Source organism: Manacus vitellinus, unplaced genomic scaffold (genome assembly GCF_001715985.3).
Source record: "Manacus vitellinus isolate BGI_N305 unplaced genomic scaffold, ASM171598v3 scaffold_73_pilon, whole genome shotgun sequence".
Taxonomy (NCBI): Eukaryota; Metazoa; Chordata; class Aves; order Passeriformes; family Pipridae; genus Manacus; species Manacus vitellinus.
In genome coordinates this window covers 335796-356672 of record NW_021940773.1, presented here as the reverse complement: position 1 = coordinate 356672, position 20877 = coordinate 335796, and the positions used below count along the sequence as shown (strand labels likewise).

Sequence of the window (20877 nt, the reverse complement as noted above, 5' to 3'; positions counted from 1 at the left end):
CTGAGGCATTTCCCAATCCTTGGTTTAGGCACAAGTAATGTTCATGGCAGTGCAATGGCCCAGTGGTTCTTTGAGCACCAGCAGAGCCCATCTGGGCAGCAGTTGGCTCCCGAGCCTCGTGCCATTACATTTTGCATGGATGCACTGAGGGCAGGCAAAGGCAGCGGTGCCAAGGCTGTGCCATCAGCGGTGGGAATCCACAACCCTGGGAAGTCCCGGGCATCAGTGCCTTGGCCAGATTGCTCAGAGGGGACAGGTGGTTTTACAGCCCCAAGCACTATTTGCAGAGATGCTCACTAGAACGAGGGATATCGAATGTCCCCGGGGAGCAGCCGACGACTGGAGGGGCCCGGGCTGCCCCTCCCTCCCCACCGAAGCACCGGGGCCAGCCGCGGTCACGGCGCTTCCCCCTCGCCTGCCCCGTCGGGGCATCCGCTCCGCGGGCACAGAGCTGGAGCGGCCGAGTCCCGCTCCCGTCTCGGTCCCGTCCCGTCGGGGGCGGCGGGGCAGGAACGACAGGAGGCCGGGCAGGCCGCTGCCCCTGGGGCGGCCCGGGGTCGCCGCCGCGGGGCCCCCGGCCCCTCTCCGCCGGCAACATAAAAGATGCAGGGCGGCCGCCGGCTCCACACCGCTCCTGGCTCCGCCGCCTGCCTTCCTGCCGCCTCCTCTGCTCCCCGGGGACCGAGGGCGATGGACGCCGGCTGCCTGCGGGCCCGCAGCCTGCTGCTCTTCCTCGGTAAGCGGAGAGGTCCCCGTTCCCGCGGGCAGGGCTGGGAGGGCATCGAGCATCGGGGGCTGCGCTCTGGGACGGGTGTTCTCAAGCTACTGGGAAATCTGTGTCAAAGCGTTAAGTTCAGGCTGCCTTTAGGTGAAGCTGATGTGTTTCTCTCCGAGGTGAAGTCACAGGTAGTGACAGGTGTACGGGGGAGGTTGTGTGAGTTGAGGAGCAGATCACACACTCCGTGGTGTGTTGTTATGGGATGTTTTGTTGCTTGGGCGATGCCTGGATGTGCTCTGGGACTGAGTGAAGGAGAATGTTCTTTCCCTTTCTCCCCAGCTCTTCTCCTAGTGCTGTCGGTTCTCTTTGACCTTGTCCTGTCCTGTTTATAGCCTGGTCCTGCTGCCTTCACCCAGGCCATGCTCTGAGTGAGCTCAGCGGGTGAGTCCCCACAGGAGCAGAGACTTCCTTATGGTAACAAAACAAGTCGTGGCCTCCCTCTGCTTGACACTTCTCCACCTCCTCACCGGGAGCGTGTAATTCTATTGTATGACATAAGCTACCTGAAAGTCCAAAGTGAACACGTGTATCCTTAGAGCACCGAGAGTCCTGGGGCCTGGGTGTGCTGTGATGCAAGAGCTGATCCTTGTCACACACCTCCACAGGGCGCTGGCAGTGACAGGCAGTGACTGCTGGGAGCTGACCCTGTCGGGCAGTTGAGCCGTGTGGGCAGTGAAGGTCTGAGGCAGGACTGAGGCCTGGCACACTCACACCTTGCTCTACAGACAGAGCATATTCTCACATCTGTGGTGTTGGGGCCGAGGTCATAGTCAGTGGAGGGACTCAGTTACAAGACTTCTCTTTTGAGACAGATGTTTCCCTCACCTGCTAAGCCCACTGCAGCATGAGTTTGGGTCTTAGATCTTGGCCAGCTGTTTCCATAACAGCTGATGGATCAGCTGCACAGCATCTCACTTGCCAGGACAGCAGGCTAAACATCTTATAGTCTGTGACTCAGCCATGCTTTGCACAAAACTGTCACTGGAAGGAACTGGTGTGTCCTCATGGATCTGTATACGGATTTATTTGTTTCCGGGGCAGGCACAGTATCTAATAGTAAAGGATAGATTAGTCATAGCTAGGTGGCATCATAACAAGTAGTGCCTTCCCCTCCCAGGGCAGGAGTGTAAGCAGAACACGGTGCTCCTGGGAAGGCTGTCTGTTGCTGGTGTTATGACAGGCTGGAAGAGGTTCCCTGCTGAGTGGCTGAAGCCTGTAACTGAAGTGACAGCCATGTCAGGTTTGTATCCTGGCTCTCGTGGGCTTGGTGACTGTGCAGCAGAAAGGCAGCGGTGGCAGAGAGCTGTCACTCACTCCTGAGCAGCCACGGTGCCGTGCCACCCGCATGCTCACGTGGTGGTGATGGAGCCAAGCCCAGGCTCTGCCTTTTCTGGGAGCTGCTGCCAGAACCTTGGCACTGGTCTCCTTGTGGTCCCTGTAATGCTCGCTCAGACCTCAGATCTCCAGACCCACCTTACGTTTTCCTGTGTCACGTGTGCCTGGCCATCAGCAAGTGGGCTGAACATAAAGGTTGCTGAGTCTGGAGATGGAGAAAGTGTTAGGGGCTGATGTGCTTGGCTGGAAGCAATAATGGATTTCTGCTTCTTTGATGTAGGGATCTCAGCCCCCATGCGGGTGGTGAAAGCAGAGTGGCTGAGGCACAGGGGTAGTATGTGAGTAAGATGACTGGTGTGTAGGTCTCCACAGGGGTGGAAGCAGTACCGGGATGACTGGGTGCACATAATGCATAATTATCTGCATTATCTCTGCTTAAGGGCAAGTCCTGGCACAGTTGAAGATGATCGTGTGGGCCTGTAACAATTTTGGAGCAATAGTCTTCCCATGACAGACTGGTGTTTCCAGGGCTGCCTTAGAGCTGCTGTGGCCAGGCCCTGGCATCCATGGCTGTGAGTCTGCAGTTCTGCAGTTAGACAGTGGTAGTAGGGATGCTCACAAAGCCAATGGGACACACTGGCTAACGTCCATTTTTCCTGCTTAGTCTACACAAAGAAGGCCTTAGACAGTCAGACATACTCTGGATGTCCAAAATTCGGTGATGGGGATACACTCTGCAGTTAAAATGGGCTGAGATCCTTCAGGTGTGTGTCACCTGGACACCTCTGTGCTTGGAATTGCTTTGGAAGTGCAACCCATTGAAGAGTGTAGGTGCTACCGCTGCGGCAGAGACCACAGAGATGCCAAATGTAAAGTAGCATCATGGGCTCTTCTTCAGGTGAACTAGTACAAGACTGGCAACCCTGGTGACAGGCAAAGCCAGCTGAAGTGGTGATTGACCTCTCAGAAACTTGACAGATCCCCTCAAAAATGGGTATAAATCTTGCAGAGTAGTTAGTATATCTCCCATGTGCATTCTTCATTTTTAGCAGTCATCCTGCCACTGGAAACTACAGCTGGCTTTCAGTGGATAAACTCACAGCTGGCCCTTGCAGGGCATCTCTGATGGAGGCTGCAGGAAGCAAAGGCAGTGGGTCTCTGTCCCTCATTTTCTTTTTCCCTTGTGGAAGGACAAGCAGGCAGCATCATTGTTCCTGTCCCAGTAAGTGCTGTCAGTGTTAGCCTTGTGGGAATACCTGGGATGCTGGATGCCAGTGATGTAGCAGTCCGTGTAGCACTCACGTTCCTGCAAGGCACACGTGAAAATCCACCACCTCATTACTGTTATCTTGTGCCCTGTATTTGCTTAATGAACAGCAAAGGAATAGAAATATAACCTCTCCCAGGTGCTGTGTTTGATATACATCACTTGATAAATATCCCGGGAAAGGCTCTCCTTTGCCACTGCTGTGTGCGGATCCCTTATCCTCCCAGTGATGTCAGAGGAGAAATATGTGCATGGGGGAAAGGGCAAAACAGAGCAGTGCAAAGCAGGAAGAACTTTGCCCAAAAGCAGCAAATACTGCTGGGTGTCAGCAAGTATCTACAGTTGTGCTCCAGCCTTTCCAGCCCTGTGTGCCTGCTTTCAGGTGGAGGAGGATGTCATTCACCGTGCATGGCTGGGATCGGGCAAACCTTTGGACAGTGTTGGAGGAGGAGGTTATTTTTAATTTGTCCTTCACAGGTGTCTGAGTTGTGGCCTTTCCTCTAGCTGGAAAGTGAGGCTTCCGTCTGGAGCCAAGGGGGAGAGCTGACTTGTCTCTTCCATGGACCTGGGCTGGAGCTTCTCAAATGCAAAAGCTGGGTTCTGGTAACTCTCAAACTGGGAACTTCAGATGAAAAATCAGCTGCTCAGGTGATGCTCAGGTCCAGGGAGTATGCAAACTGACACAGAAATGTGGAGGCTAGAAGAGATCCTCAGCTGGCTTCATCAATCTGCTTAACAAGCGGGTGTCTTGGATACCTCTGGCATGTTTTGCCTTGACTCCTGCTCTTTACTGTTGTTACCTCTTTCTGTGACATGTATCCTTGTCACGGGACAGAGCTGTCCTGTGCCACAGCTTCTCCCTGCCAAAGGAGCAACTTAGTCTGTCAAGCACTCCTGAAATGTCCCCCTAGTTCCTGGGAAGAAGGACTGACTCGATAAATCTTCTTTTCCCAGCATCTTTGGGGACCCCAGGTCTGTGCTGGAGCTCAGTCTGCCATTCTGGCAGTAACTGAGCTGCCAGCATCTGTCAGTCAATGGCCTCTTCTTTCAAACTCTTGAACTTTCTGTTGTGGCAACTCAAACTGGCCTTACAGAAACGTTAAACTGCTGCCTCTGAGGAAGTCTGCACTGAGCACAGCGCTGCTTTAAAAGAAAATCCCACCCTGAAAGTAAACTTGCACGTCCTACCCTATTGGAGTGAAAGGCAGGTCCTGCTGAGTCACGCTGGCAGGCGCAGGAGTCTCCAGCTTGTGCAGCTGCCAGCATCATGGATCTGATACCATGGCTATGGCCCTGGGGGGGAGAGCCCCATCTAAAACTTGATGGAAACCTGGCTTCTTAGTTTTGCAAGGAATGGTGGTTTTAAAAACTCAAGCACGGGAAAAACCCCTGTCCCTCTTAGATATTCCTACTGTCCTCGTATGTAGCTGGAATGAAGGATAAAGGAAGCCTACTGATCACCCAGAAATAGATGAGCTGCCGGAAATCCATAAATCACCACTACTAGATTTAACCCTGAGATGTAATGAAACTTTCTAATAACTGGAGTTGAATTAGAGTGATCAAGAAATTATGGAGGCACACTCCCTCCATTAGACATGCATGACCTGACAAGTTAATAGAGGCAAACAGCCCAAAGACACAAATTACAGACTTCCGTGGAATGGGGCTGATGACTAAGCAGTTCATGAGCAGGTTAATTTGTGACCACAGCAGGGATGTTAACCAAGTGGATTTCATGACCAGCTGGGGCAGACATTCACTGTTCCTCATGGGCAGGCCATGATGCTTGTGAGTACTTGTGCTGGCCTTCAAATCCTGTTTGAAAATGTCCATTTAAAATGGAATTCCTGAAAGCTGTGCTTGTTTCTTCTGGGGTTCTGCTGAGATAAGTAACAGTGGCCCAGGGCCCAAAAAGGGTGGGTCTTAGTGCAGGAACTGTCCAGCCCTTCAGCTGCCTACAGCAAGGACAGAGCTGAGGGAGCTCTTTCATGGGAAAGAGCAGATTTTGAGTTAAGCCTGCTTCAAGCAGTTTGTGATCTCTGAAGCCAGTGGTGGGGTGTGCTGAGTCACCAGCTGCACTGACTTGCAGACTCCTCAGAAATTCTCTTCCTGTGGACTGCTGTGACTCAAGGATATCTTGATTTTTATCAGCCAAAGAACTGCTATGATGAATGCTGGATTGTCGTGCCTAATTGTGGAACTCTGGCTGTGTCCCTTGCACAGGTGCTGTGCCAGGCCAGTCAGAAACCTAACATAATCATCAAATGGCCCAATTCCTGCCCTCCTGTGTAATCTCTCCAAGCCTGTTCCTGCCCAGGTTCACTCAGCGTGTGGGTGAGAGGTGGTCACAGACACCAGGTTTCTATCTGATCTCTGTTCTGCATCAAAAGTTTGTATTTCAGAGATGTGTCTTTGGGCTGCTTTATATGCCTCACTCAGACCTGTATTTTGTCAGCTTACAACACTGGTTTTTTCCTACTAGGATAAAAAGTTTCTGTCCTTATATTAATAAATGCAGCAGTTTAAATGCTTAACTCGAAATGCATCTAGTTTTGACTATTGTTTTTATTCTCTCACAGGTTACCTATTGCAGGCAGCCCTGGGCACAACAGTGATCCCATTATGTGGGCCTGGTGAAATGGAGAACTGCACCACAGCGCTCAGTAAGTACTGCACAGCTCTTCCTAACAACAGATCTTTGCTTCCCATCTTCCCTGGGCTGGCAGCCTCACTGAGGTGCCCTTGGAAATCACCTTTCTGCTAAGCAACATTGCCCACCTCCTGAGGTGCTAATGAAGTCTCTTTGCAGTCCAGACAGAGAACAGCCCACGTGTGGCCCAAGTGGGGATAACGAGATGCAAGCCTGAAATGAAGGACTACTGCTTCCATGGGCAGTGCGTGTACATCGTGGACTTGGATGAGCACTACTGCAGGTGTGGACAGGGCCCCGTGTGTCCTGCACGTATCCCTGGGGTGGGCTTTGAGGTGAACTTGGATCTCACTGCTGCTGGCACTTAGCTGGAATACTCAACCAGCCAAGTATTAAAGGCTCACAAGAACTTTAAGAGGAGCAGTACATCTATACTGCACCTCAGCTGCATTTAGGCAAGTGTTAAGCACATGTGCTGCCTCCAGTGAAATCTCTGTGCATGAGAGTCTCAGACACCAGAAATTAATCACCAACCCAACTCGGGACACTTGTTCTGATGTGCTTCCCTGTCCATCTGTATTTATAGTAGTGTGAGATCCAGATCTCAGGCACAGCACCAAGGGTCTCCCCTTTGATCCACCCTACAAAATAAAGACCTTTTTATGCCTAAAGGCATTTTTAAGGGTAATCCTTGTTTACCTGAAGAATTTGCAACCCTTTCTAGGACCATACATCAGTTCAAATGCCTTATCCCTGAGGAAACAGCAGGCCAGCATTTCAGCACATAGTCCGTGCCGCAGTGGAGCCCCTCAGGCGTGTCTCTAGTTCCGTGTCTCTCATTGCCAGGTGTGACGTGGGGTTCTCTGGAGTGCGGTGTGTGCACTCGGAGCTGGTCCGGCAGCCCCTCAGCAAGGAGTACGTGGCACTGACGGTTATCGTGGTTCTGCTCTTCGTCGCCGCCATCTCCCTTGCAAGCTACTACATCTATAGGAGGTAAGACAGGTGTCCTCGGTGGCTCAGGAAGGTGAGCTGGCTGCAGGTGTTGCCAGGCACCCTCGGAGTACCCGTGGACAGCCTGGCACACCGCACTGCCTCAAGTGCACGGATTCGGTTTGATGTACAGACCTGCTGGCCTGCACCAGAAGTGCTCAGGAAAGGAAGTGTGCTGACAGCGTGGCATAACCCAAATTGCAGGCCAGGCTGCAGCACTCCCAGGTGCCTTTTCACCCCAGCACAGGACTATGTAGCTTGTCTATATAAGGGCTATATAAACATGTCTGGCTTAGAGGGTGTGTTGAGGTCAAGGAGTGAGCAGAGAGGGAATAGGAAAGTTCTGGTTCTTTTATTGGTAGTGCCATTTCCCCAGTCATCAGGAAATGGAGAACAGCTGGATTACTACTTGCTGATTCGTTATCTGCCATGTTATTGTGGTGCCTGTGATATCATGAGCATTGCCTTGTCAGCTTTACCATGGGGGACAGTAGTCTTCTCCATAAACAGACCCACAAGCAGCAGGAATCATTCTCCAGGCTAAAAATTACAGTAAGCAGCTGCCAGAGAGCTGAGGAGGTGGAACAACTCCAGAGGGAGAGCTCAGCTTCCCAGATCTGATAGCTAGATGGTAACCAGCAGGATTTCTCAAAGACAGACCTACTTACCCACAGGAAGACTTTAAGGCAGATGTGGAATTTTCAGTGAAGAGCTGAGAAAGGAGACTGCCCGGGAGTTATCTCAGACCTGGAAATGAGCACAGACAGAGCCCAGGAGCTAGAGATTTAAAGGAGGAGAGATTTAAAACAAACTTTAGAAGGTCATACAGCTTTTTTTTTCCTTCCTTCCCTTCACTCCCCAAAAAGCCATTTGGAACAACCGTCTTTCCAAAACTCACATTTCTCTCCTCTGCTCCAGGTACCGAAACAAGAGGAGACAAACAAATGCCGGTGAATACAAGGAAGTTGGTGCCCTATAGGAGAAATGGTGACTTCCTGCAGTGTTCCGTTCATCTGGATGGACTCAGTGGCTTCCCATCTATTTAAATATTATTTTTATTAATAATATTTACTATATTTATAACCTTAAAAAAATTTCAATTGTTTGGTGATTCAATCTGTATAGGTCAAGCATTTTATTTGCAGTGTTTTATTTTTTTATTAAATAATATTTCCTAAAGGAAACCCCACCTAAGTGGTTCTGTGGGATAGAGATATATTTTTATAAAAACTCGTCTTCTTGCTCTGGAGAGAAGAATTTTATATTTATTCTTGTGAATATACTCAAAGCAATTGTATTCCTTGAAATAAAAGTTTAGACAAAGTCAAAATATCTGCTGCATTGAAAGGATGATGGGTCAGTGGAGTCACCTCCAGCTGGTAGAAACTGGTTCCCCAGGGCTCAGTACTGGGGCCAGTCCTGGTTCATATCTTTGTCACTGCATCCTGTGTTCAGTTTTGGGCCCTAAAAGAAAGACATTCAGGCACTGGAGCATGTCCAGAGATAGGAACAGAGCTGAGGAAGTAGCTGGAGCACCGGGAGCAGCTGAGGGAGCTGGGGAGGCTCAGCCTGGGAAAAAGGAGGCTCAGGGAGGACCTTCTGGTTCTCTCTAACTCCCTGACAGGAGGATGGAGCCAGAGGGGGGTCAGGCTCTGCTCCCAGGGAACAAGGGACAGGACAAGAGGAAAAGGCCTCAAGTTGCACGAGGTGAGGTTCAGGTTGGACACTGGGAAAACTTCTTCCAGAAAGGGCTGTCCAGGCCTGGCACAGCTGCCCAGGGCAGTGGTGGAGTCACCACCCCTGGGGGGATTTAACAAACATGTAGATGTGGCACTTGGGGACATGGCTTAGTGGTGGCCTTGGCTGTGCTGGATCAATGATCTTAGAGCAAAACTTGACGTGACTTGACTGAGCAGGATCTTTGAAACCCCAGCAGTTATTTTTGGAGAGAGAAACCACAGTATTGTTAATAATATATATCAATGCACCTTAGTTCCAACGAACAGCTTTTAGCTGGCATAATTGTAGGAAGTCTTAAAACACAGTTCCTAGTGCAGCCTATCTAATAGGTACTGCGTGACAGCAGCACAGATGCCAGGCCATACCCTCGGGAAGGTTGTGCTTGTTCTGTTTTGGATTGCAGCAGGGACACAGCAGCACAAGTGGATCTGTGTAGCTGAATGCACTAACCTGTGGCTGCTCAGAGTGTGAGTGTAGCTACAGAAGGAAATCTGCCTCAGAACCAGGACACAAGTCCTCCCCACACTGTTTCTGCCACACTGTCCATCCTACAGGTGGGAGGAGAGCAAGGAAAGGTTTTGAGTTTGGGCATAATGCGGATATCTTGTTGGCCTGAAATATTGATAGAATAACCTGCTGGGTTCAGCTACACCCCATGTGTGGCTCCCAGTGAACAGGAAGGATTCCTGTAGCACCTGAATCATCCTTGCTAATCCCATCACTTCTCACACTTTCAGAAGATGTGAGAAAAAGCCCAACCTTTACGTCATTCCCGGTCAGCCTGCATTGTTGGGAGTTTGTGGGTGTGAGAGCTGTGATCTCTTGACTTGTGCAACAGTGGGTTATCCTGTAGGGATTATGCTCACCATGCTGGATCTGTGCAGGTAGCCTGTGGCTACCTTCTGCCACCTTCTGAGATAACTCAAACTCTCAGCACTGGCACTGCCACAGACCAGTCCTTGCCCAGCCCTCAGTGTGGAGCAGTCAATGGTTAAGATGGGTTTGGTTGGTACAAATTCTTCCCTAGTCTGCCTGGACCTTCGTGTCTCCCTTGAGCATTGAATTAGAAGGGGATCATTGGTCATTCCCAGTTAACTGGATTAACTCTGTGTCACAGGGCCCTTCCTAGCTGCTCTTCAGCTTTTCACTTCCTCTCTCCTTCTCCTGTAATCCACTTGGGACACAGGAACCTGTTCTGCTGGGTTACGGGTGACAGCTAATGGCAACCTCAGCCACAGCCTCATTGTTAGTGCAGCCTTTCCCAGTGGGAAGATGGGCCAAAAATCGATTCTTGGAGCCTCCTTCCATTCTTGCTATGACCCAGTTAGGATTTGTGGTGACACATCTCTGTTTCCCCCTCAGGCTTCCCTACCAGTCTGTGAACTGCTCTGGCCGGTCCCTCTTCATCCTCCAGAAGCTTTTCCTGGGCTCCCAGAGAGACTCAGCCCAGAGGTCTGGTCCCCACATGCTGCCCTATCTGCCTCTCCCCTTGGCAGGAGCATCCCAAAAGGGGAGCGGAGCTGAAGATGCACCTTTCTGCTGCAGCACTCGGGTCCCCGTGCCCCTTGCTGCTCTCGCAGAAGGTTTCAATTGCAGTAACAGCAGTCTGGTGCTTATCATGCCTTTAACTCTTTGGCTCAGGCACATTTAAGAGGAATAGTCCACTTTCAGGTCTGTGCAGGATTTCTTTGTTTTTTCTATCTGTCTTAACATTTAGCTGACTGTCTTGGTTTGGCTTGGGCTTTCTCCACCTATCCTGTTGCTCATCTGACTCCCAGCCCATAACAGCCCTTCCAGAACCTGTGTTTTTCTCTCTCGTGCACATGATTGAGAAACTGCAGAGCTTGGGGCCACATACCAGCCTGCCACCTCAACAGCTTGTGCCGGGTGGACGGAGGCTGCCAGTCCAGCAACCACACAGCCGGGTCCTGCTGACACACCCCACATAATTTGTCTCTGAGAGTGAACCTCCCTCATTCTTTCCATGGTTTCTGCTGGCACCACCTCCATCCCTCTGGTGCAGCTCTTCCTCTCCTGCACCACCCACTGCCAGACTCACCTTGGGCTGCCTCTTCCCCACAGTGAGAGCACCTGTACTGTGCCTCCCAGGTGGCCCTGCCTGAGCCTTCCTTCCCCCACGGCTTCACTTCCTGCACGGGTGTTACAGGCTCCTGCCAGGGCAGTTCTCCCCTGCCTGGGACAAACTGCTTCACAGCAGAGTGGGGGGGGGGGGGAACAGGGATTGGCACTAGATACTGATGTGGAGAGGCCCACCTGATGATCCGGTCATCGTACTGGTGGATGACCTGTCCTCAGGGCCACCAGTGTGTCACTGTGCAGAGTTTCTCCCTCAGACACTTGTGCTGGCAGCTCTCTGGAGGACTGAGCAGCCACAGCTCCCATAGCTGCAGCAATGCTCCATTGGACATCTCCCTATCCTTTCCAAACCTAGCCCATCCCAGACTTGCCCTCTGGGTAACCCCACCCTGGAGTTCTTGCCCACAACTCTGTATATTTTATCTAAAACCTGTTCCAGCCTTCTGGGATTCAGGCAAAGGCCATCTGATGCTTGTTTTCAGGCCTGGGGCTATCTGACCTAGAAAGCAGCAGCAACAACTCCTCCCTGGTGCTCTGTGGAAGGGTTTGAAATAAGGCTTGCTGTAAACCCTCTGAAATGCTCTGCTTTTGTGCAGACATCGCTGGGGTCGATGTTTCCCCAGGTCACTACGTGGCTGACTAGTTTTAGGAGGGCATTAGAAGAAAAACCTTTCCAAAAGCAGCCGCCAGCCACAGAACTGCAGAGAGTGAGTAGTCCCAGCAACTCAAGCCATCCATCACCTCATCATTTCTTGAGGGAAAAGCTTTTTCAGTGTCAGTGGTGTGCCCAGTTACCAAACCTGAAACTGCCCTTTCCAGAGCCCTTTTTGTGGCTGCCACAGGGGTTAAAAGCAACACCCCTGCAGCAGACTGTGCAGCTGCAGCCCAGGGAACAGATGCCCACAGCAATGCAGTTAGCTTGGAGTTGACCTTCCTCTCTCCAGAGGCCTGCTGTCTTTTCATGCCTCATTGTGTTGGGCAACCCCAGCCCTTTGTGAGTCATGTGTCCCCCTCAGCGGGTTTCCTCAGGCTGTGTCAGCCAGTCATGTCACAAGTGTGCTGGGAGCTGCAGGAAGCCTTGGTGACAGCCCTGGGTTACATCACAGAGGTGGAGGACATTTGGACAACTGGTCCTCGTCCCTGCCGAGGCAAGCCTGGGATTGCACAGCGCATCTGGCACCTCGTCCCGGGGCTGCCTCTGCGAAGGGCAGGAATGGAGCTCAGGGAGGAGAGAGAGGAGCTTAAGTGGGCTGGAGAGACTTACAGATCATGTACTCATTGCATATCTGACCTGGGTCAGTAGCAGTCACCCTTTGTGTCTGTGCTGAAGAAAGGGTGGATGGATGGGTGAACTAATGGACAGAAAGGAGGGAAGAGAGGACAGATGTAAGGAAGGACAGATGGAAGGTGTTTCATCAGTAAATGTAGAAGTTCGGTCTTGCACAGATAGTCATCATTATTTTAAATTGCTCCAACACTCCCATTATATAATTCCATCCTATATGATTAAAAGATTTCCCAGCAAAATTGGAGATTAAGACAACTGATCAAAAAAATATCGAGAAATCTCTGTGCCCTACCCTGGTGGGTGCCAGACTGATCTTCTGACCCAGTCCCCAGAGGGCATCAGCCTCCTGATAGGAAAAGCCAGTTGGGATTTAGGAGATGAGATGCAAGAGTGAACAGGCACCAGCCCCAGCTGGGAAGCCCCGTTTGTCCATGGACAGTTGTCAGCGGTCCCCAATGGCCCTGTGACAGTGGCTTTTTCCATTCCGGTTTGTTGGGCTGGTTGTCAATGCCCTTCATTATAACGGGAAGTCGAGGAAGTTGGAGAAGCCACAAGGATAAGGAAGAGGAGCCAGTTCAGCTGCCTCTCCCAGAGCAGCTGTCATTTGTGTGGTACAGGCAGGGAAATAGGGGTTAACTTCAGGAGAGAAGACTGACTGGTGGAAGTGCATATCCATCTGGATACACGCAGCAACAGCTACAGGAATAAGCCTGCAGGTCGCTGCTGAAAGGGGAACAGTGGAAAGCAGGCTGAGGAGTTCTAATAAGGAGATGGAAAATCAGGGAAGAATAGGGTTTAGACGAGGGAAAAAAGAGATAGTGAGAGACTTTTGACTGCAAAAAGGACACAGTAGTGAAGTCAGGAGGAAACAGAACCCAGTACCTCACAAAATCAGTGCACCTACGGTCTCCCAAAAATCTGGAGCTCATTTGGGGTCAGTCCACCCAGCCCCGGTGGAAACCTTAGCAGGAGACGGGAGCATTTAAAGGAGGAGAGGCAAATATCAGAAATCAGACTAGGAATCTGACTTGGGTCATTTCTGCTCCCAACATATTCACCTATTTATTAAGTTCTGCTTTCTGCCTGGGATATTTCATTTCTACTGGTTCACCACTGGTCAAAACTTGTTGGTTTTTTTTTCCAATTCACCCAAGTTGTTTTGTTCCAATGAATTCATATTAAGCATGGGGGGGGGAAAGTCTGTCCTTCAGCTGGTGTCCCTGATCCGTTTGGCGCCCCGTGACATTCCTAGCGCTGGTTTCGTTCCCATCTAGCGGCCGCCTGGAAGATTACACCTCCACTCCCACATCCCCGGCTCTTGGCGTGAGACATCCGGAATGTCATCCCACATTGGCATGCGTGAGACTTGGGCGTCGGGATAGGGGAGGGTGGGGGCACAGCCTCCTTGCCATGTCCATGGCATGCCATGAGGACTTAGCTTGGAAATTACCTGCGATAAAGCAGCGCTTTGTTCTCATCCTGAGAATGGCACAGAACATTTCTGAGTTTAGGAATACTGAGATTTTTTGTATGCATCCGAAAAAGTGGAAATTAAGGCTTTCAGCATTTTCTTAATGCAAAATTTGGAGCACTGCCAACCACAATATGGATAAAATAATCATATTTTTGGCATAACGCCCTCTTTTGGATTAGAAATGGGAGCTGGAAAGGCAGACTTCCCAGAGGGGCAGACACATGGCTTTGGTCGGTACTGATCTGAAATGCACAGCTTCTCTGGAAGGTTCTCACCTGTCCTTGGAGTGATTAATCACTACTGCAAGGCTCAGTTTCCTGATATGTATGGCAATGTTTTGCTTTCTTTGCAAACCAAAGGTGATCAGCAGCTGTCAGAGCTGTGCAGCCACCAAGAGCCCATCTCTCGCCGCCACGGGTACCCTGAGTTCGGCCTGCCGTCGGCAGAGGCTGGAAGCCCTGCCAGGCTCTGTCACAGATTTTATTCACCCCACAGCCGCCCTTCCTGCAAATTCATCAACTTCTAAACAAGCTGCTCAGGCTCATGGTCTGAGAATGCAAGAGTCACTGTGCCCTCCCAGGGTTTTGGCAATGACCTCAGCCCTGACGCATCGAGCCCACCGACGGACACCCGGCATGGGAAGATCTCTGACTGCCCTGGCGGTGATTTGGCACTCGTGGGTGGCAAGGAAATGCAGTCTGTGGCTCTCCCGGCGTGGGGTGCGAGCCCGTGTCAGAGAACGCTGTGCCTTGGCCTCCCCTGTGTTTGCTTCTGAACTGATGCTTTACCTGTTGGACTCCCCTGCCTCCAGCAGCGGGGCTGGGGCAGAGCCCACGGAGGAACTGCTTTTGCAGAGGCATCTTAAAGTTGAGTGTGAGGCCAGTTGTTATTGTAGGTCAGGAGGGCCCCGAGCAGCCTCGGCTCTCCTCCCTTCAGTTTCTTCCTAAACATTTAATGTGTTTACTTACCCTGTGGCTTCATGTGTAGCACATAACACCTGTGAAATGAAGAATTTGGCATTCACAGGGGTCAGAATACTTGAAATAAGACTCCTGAATTGTCACTGTATGGCCATTTCTGAATTTTTGTACACAGTCTTGTGCTTTTTGTTTCATCTCAGCTCTTTCTTTTAAGTGCTTTTCATTTTATTTGCCACCACTCTGCTAATGGGAGGGGAAAATGGCTCTCTGGCTGCAATGCTTAATGGTCTATATCATGCATGTTTAGACAATATGTCTTTAAATCCTAGAATAATTTAACTGTAGTCAAACACTATGGCTTTTTTTTTCTTTTACACAGAAACATGTCGGTTCCAGGCAGCCTGAGCTCTCAGCCCTGCACTTCATACCTCCAGGTTCCTCTCCCTCTTGGAAGCAGACTTGTGCTCCTGCTGAAACCTCCTGGGTGGAACCCACGAGGAGCAGATCTGTGCAAATTCTGGTGCATCAGTGATGCTGCGAAACATTTTAGGAGGGGATGAGACCTCTTGTCAGCAGAGCACAGCTCTGGGAGTGGGATACCTGAGTCCACCTCAAAGCAGAGAGCGGGTTTGCTCCAGGGGGGCAGAGTGTGCTGTAAGGCTTGGCTGAACCCAAACCTGCCAGGGCGGCATCGCGGCGTGCCGCTGTAAACTGGGTCCTGTCCAAGGACTTCAAGAATAGGGTTTTTCCTACATGAAGGCAGACCTACCTACAGGAGGAAATGAGGCTGTGCCCAGGGAGCCTCCTTCTCAGCATGAGTGTGCAATCCTTATGCAAACGAGCCCTTACTCACACGGTGTGTTTCAGCAGTCCTGTCCTGGGAACGCGCTGGCCCCGCGCTGCAGCCCCGCAGGGACACGTGTGACACAGAGGGAACAGGGGACACAGGTTCCACTGAGGGATGGAAGCAGTTCACAAAGCCCTCACTGATCCTGCTTCAGCACACTGACACGAGTGCTCCAGCTGCCAGGACTGACTGATTCCAGCAGCACCTTTCTGGTTTCCCAAATTTCATGCCTCTTCACTGGCACCTTGGTGCAGTTCAAGGCAGCCAGATGTCACGAGGGCACAGCTCTTGGTAGCCAAAAGCAGGCACCACCAACAAACAATGGGATTTCCAAGGAAGCATAACAAACATGCCTGTGAAATGGAGTGTTCTCCTGAGCTTCTTTGCTTGCTCATGGCCTGTGAAAAAAACAAAATCCTGAGTGATCTACGTAATCACTGTTGTGCGTAGGAAACCTTGCCTGGGCTTTGTTCTAGGGAAAAAACCTGGCTCTGGCAAAGGTGAGAGGAAAGGAATTACTAATTGCTGTAGGCTTCTCCTGTGATTCATTCTTTCTTCACATACCAAATGACTTCAAATAGGTAAAGAAAATTCACCACCTGATGAACCTATGGGAAGGCGCTGGGAAGATTTTAAAGCAAAAAGGTAAGACTTAAGCTGCATTTCCAGGAGAAAATTCCCAAATATTCCTCACATGTCCTTTATTTCTCTGCTACTCTGGACACTTTGGAAATCACATGCAACAGAGAAGGAAAACATCATGCTGATTCTGTCACGTGCTCCCAGGCCTCCTGTGAGGCCGCACTCCCTCGGAACGGGCAGTGCTGTAGCATTTGCTCACATGCTCTGTGTTGTCAAATGGGCTGTGATAGACATCTCCGAGGTGACTTCATTCCCCAGCCCCCAAGATGAGGAAAGGGGTGTGAGACAAACTCAGTCAGACTGCCCGCTGCAACTTCCAGCGACACCAATGTGCTTTAGGTCCGCCAGACTTTCACGGTCAAGACCTTTAAAGGTACCCCCCAGATTGTTGCCACTCCATCTCTACCCCCCTGCAGTGGCATTTTGGTTTGGGGAGGGTTTTTTTGATTTTAAGATTTCCGCTCTGGCTCTATAAAACACTAGAGATTAAAAAACCCCTGTTTTCCCAACTGTGAGCATCATTTTTCCAGCAGCCACACTACCCACGTAACTACACATGCTCTAAAGTCAGTGCATTCTGGGATTGAGCTGGGAGATCTCCAAACTCAATGAACAGCAGCTTTTGCTATCTCAAGCACAGCTCCACATTTAAACATTTTTTTTCTCCTCTGTTTAGAATGAAGACTTTAGAAGCACTTGCATAATTATACAGTGGTTCCATACACCTTTGGGATGTGATGAGCTGGGTGCTCTCCTCTGCTAGGGACCATGCTGGGCTGCAGTCCTGGAAATGTTACCCAGAAGAGTGATGACCTGATGATTTTGCCCATCCAACAATGATGTGGTAAGCTGAATATATCGAATAATGTGCCGTGCAGGTGAAACACTATTGTATTGGAGGTAAGGGCCACAGTAATGTTGCCTGGTAAATTGGTGTAAAGGCACTGATACGGCAGCTGAGCTCAGGCCTTGGTTTCCTTAGGGATTCCTGTCTAAAGCACCTTCCCCTTTCTGCCCAGTGGGGTCAGGAGGGTGGATTTGCACTGGGGTACTGTGGGGAGCCTACCTTGGGGTGCACGTGGGGAAGACCATGAGCCCATCCTTGCCAGAGAGTCCTGGGGGAAGTTCCTGTGAATTGCCCGAGGAAGCAGAAGAAAGGGCAGCGATTTTCAGTGCTCTGCAGCATGGCAGAATGTGGTATTTTGGAGGAGATTGTTAGCTGAGGGACAGCTCCCCATTCTAGTGTAAATCCAGTATTGCTTCACCCGGCTCCTGGCTTCAGGCCCTTAAAATTACTGCTGGGGTCAGGATCTGCCCCAAGCATTTGCAGGTTGAGCTGTTGCACAAAAACGAGTGGGCGAGCTGGGGAGGATGTGCTTGGTCAAACGAGACCTGCTTGGTGCTGTGTGGAGAATAGAGCAGTAGAAGCCCAGGGCACTGTGCTAACAGCAGACAACTTCCCAAAAATCCTCCTAGCACGTGTCAGGACTGCTGTCCTGGGCAGGCTTGCAGCATGTTCCACACCCCTGAAGCAAAGCCGAGCCTGGCATGTCCTGCAGAGCTGTGCCTAGTGCCAGTGAGAGGCAACAACAGGAGCCACGACGGCCCGGGGTACTCTGCACATGATGGGGCTGTGCTCCCCACTGCCTGCCACCCAGGAAGGTCTGTGGAAAGTGAGTGTAAATCCCACTGCTGTGATTCAGTAGCATCACACTCCTTGGCACTGCTGTGTGTTTCATTAGATTAGGCAGGGATGCTGGTGGCCACTGGAGTTAATGCTGGCTGAGAAGATACGCCTTAGTTTTTCATGAGGGACTGTTTTTTCATTTGTGTTGATATAAATGAGAGAAAATTCTAGATCTTGGCACCATGGGATCAGCAGATTCTGTTCCTTTTCTCCTTAGACATGCTCCAGAAGATTTTGCACTCAGATGCAGAGAGACTGTAAACACTGTGGTACCAGTCAGGCTTCCCCAGGGGGAAGAGTGCACAGATCATTCCCTTTCTGAGATTGCTCATGCAATTCCTGCTTCAGCTTAAGTCTCTGGGGAAGGAGTCGAGCACAGGGAGAATGTCACCATCCTAAAAAAAATAATTATTTGCTGAGGGCTTTCTCAGCAAGGAGGTACAGCCACCTGGACACCTGCACGTCTCAGAGACTGACAAACTCTAATGATTTCCAGAAAAGCAGTATCCAGGCCTTTCCCTCCCTTCCTCCCCAACACTTCGGCTACACACTAACACGCTCTCTATTACAGCAATCTTGATTTACGTTAGCAGGAACCAGAGTCACACATGCCTCACTTCAAAGCTCCCTCGCTGCCTGTGAGGGAGCTGCTGATAGCAAAAGATAGTGGTGTCTGCAGCTCACAAGTGAAGTGAAAGTCTGGTGAGCTGCCCAGACAGACACCACTCTGGTTTGAGTCATTACCCTTTTCCACCTGTTCTCAGCTGGATGGATGAGAAAGGATAACTCATGTTCAAACACCAGGTCAGCTGTGCCCGCCCTGGCAAAATAAACATTTGATGTCAGTTAAGAAAATTAATGGGATGGTATTTAAGATACTTCCTTTCCCTTCACGCATTTCTCAGGGGTTTTATCAAAAGTAAAGAGAGTGAATAATAAGATCCCAGTTGGCACTCGGACTCTCCTGGAAGACACGATGTCCAAGCGCACTCCACCAAGGCCCAGCAGCTGTCAGCATCGATGTCACTTCGCCTCCACGAATCCCTGCCTACACCCTGGGTCGCCATGGCATGGCTGGGGATGGGATGGCTGTGTTCTGGCCACCCCTTATTCCCCAAACATGGGCAGGGATCAGAGGGGCGAAAAGCTGGCACCACTGTCACCTGCGCTGGGTGCTGTCGGGTGCTGTCTGAGCCTGGGCTGTGCTGGAGGTTTTCAAGCTGATGGTCAAGGCCCAGGGAGGGCCAGCTGGTCTCTCGAGGCTCACATTTCCACCAGCAAGAGTCAGCAGCCCATCTCCTGCCGCTGCACTGCTGGCCCATGAAAACGAGGTCTGCTCAGGGCAGATGCCAAGGAAAGACTGGCTGTGCCCATGAGTGCAGCTCCCTGCACATGTTCCGTGCTCATCCCTAAGCTGCACCCTGTTGGCTCAAGAGCCTTTGAGGAAGCTCCCTGTCCCCTGGGACGGTCCTGATGGAATAGCGAGAGCAAGGGCACTCCCCGAGCAGCAGCCCCAGCCTGGATGTCCTGCCAGGAAACCCCTGGTGCTGCTGGGAGCGGTGGCTCAGTAGGTGGCACTCTGCATCCACGGGGAACCAGCACCTTCCCAAAGGGGAGCCCTGCCCAGCCGGCCCCACTGCAGTGAGGCCTATGGAATTCCACCTGGAATGCCCTGAAACATGTGGCCTGTGGAGGGTGTTTTCTCCCAGAAGCAGCCAAGCAGGACTTGACCAGGACACTGCCATTTGGGAAGAGCTCCCCTGAACCTCTCCATGCACAACTGGTGCCCATGACCACCTTGCTGCATTTTCTGGACCCCGAGGAATTGTGCTGGTGGATGCCGGGCTGCCCCTTCTTTGAAGGACACAGGAGCAGCAGGAGGAAGTTGGTAAAATGGTTGAAAGCATCCCAAGCCAAATTCCTCACTACTGGCAGTCAGTGAGATGGAGCCATCAGCTGGAGACTGGAGGAGAGAGGGAACACAGTGTGAGTCAGATGCTGGATATGCCGTGTTTGGTCTCTAAACAGCGCAGGTAACACGGGCAATTGCACTCGGGGCATTCAACCTTTCCCCTGCTAAGCTTCTCCTTCCAGCTGCTCAGCAGTTTGCCAAGTGCAGCACACAGGACTGGAATGTTCAGTGCTCAGTATATTCCTCAGACTGAATTTTAAAAAGCTAATTGGAAATGTTTCCAGTGAATCTCTGATAAAAAAGCTGGGAGAAATATTTTAACACCTGCAAAAAAGGAAATTCATGAGGCAAGCTGCAGTGCCAGGCTGAGGTGCCAGCCTTGAGCATGGCAGGCAGGAAGGAGGAAAATTCCTTGCTTCCAAACCTCCCTTTGGCCATTCTCACACCACCAACCCCACAGTTCAGCAGAAGAGACCCTAAATCCCTTTCTGCCTTTGGAGAAACTCCACTCACATGCAAATGATCTCTGTGAATGCCAGGCCCTGGGACTTATGGGGGACTTGTGGGAAGGGAACTCCAATCCGAGGGGGAAAGGAGGGGTCCCATGGGTCACCTGCCTGCCCCCACATAGAGCTATAGCCCAGAAGCTGCCAGTGCTCTCTGTCCTGGGACTGTGGCAGCCAGGCTGGATTTGTCTTTTTGCTGCTGCAGCCACTCTGAGGAAAGGCACAGGAAATGAGGGGAAACATGACAAAACTCCCACCAGTAAAGCTGTTGGATATTGCCAGTCAGTTTTAATTGCGCCGTGCACAAAGGGACTGCCGGAGGTTTGCCGGGGCTGTGTGTCCCAGGTTAACATCCGAGTGACTGATTCAGCATCTTCTTTTCCAGACCTTTTGGGCATCACTTCTTGGGATTAGCACGACCTGGCAAAGACACTGGGAGTATCTGTGTGTGTGTGGAAGAAGGGAGAAGGTTCAGTGACTGAGTGACCTGGATCCCTGTCACCTCGAGCAAAGGCTCTGTCAGCTTCCTGAGCTGTAAGTAGCGTTCCAGCCCCTCTCAGTTAGAAGGTCCAGGTCCTCCGTTCCCAACGCTTGGCAGCTTTGCCACCCACTGCCCTCCTGCCCCTCTGTGCTGCAGGACTGGAGCAGAGGGACACCAGTCCCTTCATCCTTGTCCCCCTGTGCTTCTCTGGGTTCCCACCCTAGCCCAGCCCACCTGCTGTTCTGTTTTTTTCCCCTCAA

The 20877-nt window shown here is 51.1% G+C and overlaps 1 protein-coding gene across 3 annotated transcripts; it reads left to right on the top strand.

Annotated features, from left to right (window-relative positions):
- The first annotated feature begins 630 nt into the window (after window positions 1–630).
- Window positions 631–8353, top strand: EREG (epiregulin). Of its 3 annotated transcripts, none has more exons than XR_001922210.1 (6): window positions 649–736; window positions 5963–6046; window positions 6193–6316; window positions 6880–7026; window positions 7698–7843; window positions 7942–8353. XR_001922210.1 is itself a non-coding variant. In XM_008929286.2 (5 exons), exons 1-5 carry the CDS (start codon window positions 691–693, stop codon window positions 8000–8002), a joined length of 462 nt encoding a protein of 153 aa, XP_008927534.1. In that variant the 5' UTR covers window positions 631–690; the 3' UTR covers window positions 8003–8353. The 3 variants fall into 3 exon arrangements, 1 of the variants encoding a protein (XP_008927534.1); XR_001922211.1 differs by having other exon boundaries at window positions 7678–7843; XM_008929286.2 differs by lacking the exon at window positions 7698–7843 and having other exon boundaries at window positions 631–736.
- The last annotated feature ends 12524 nt before the right edge of the window (window positions 8354–20877 follow it).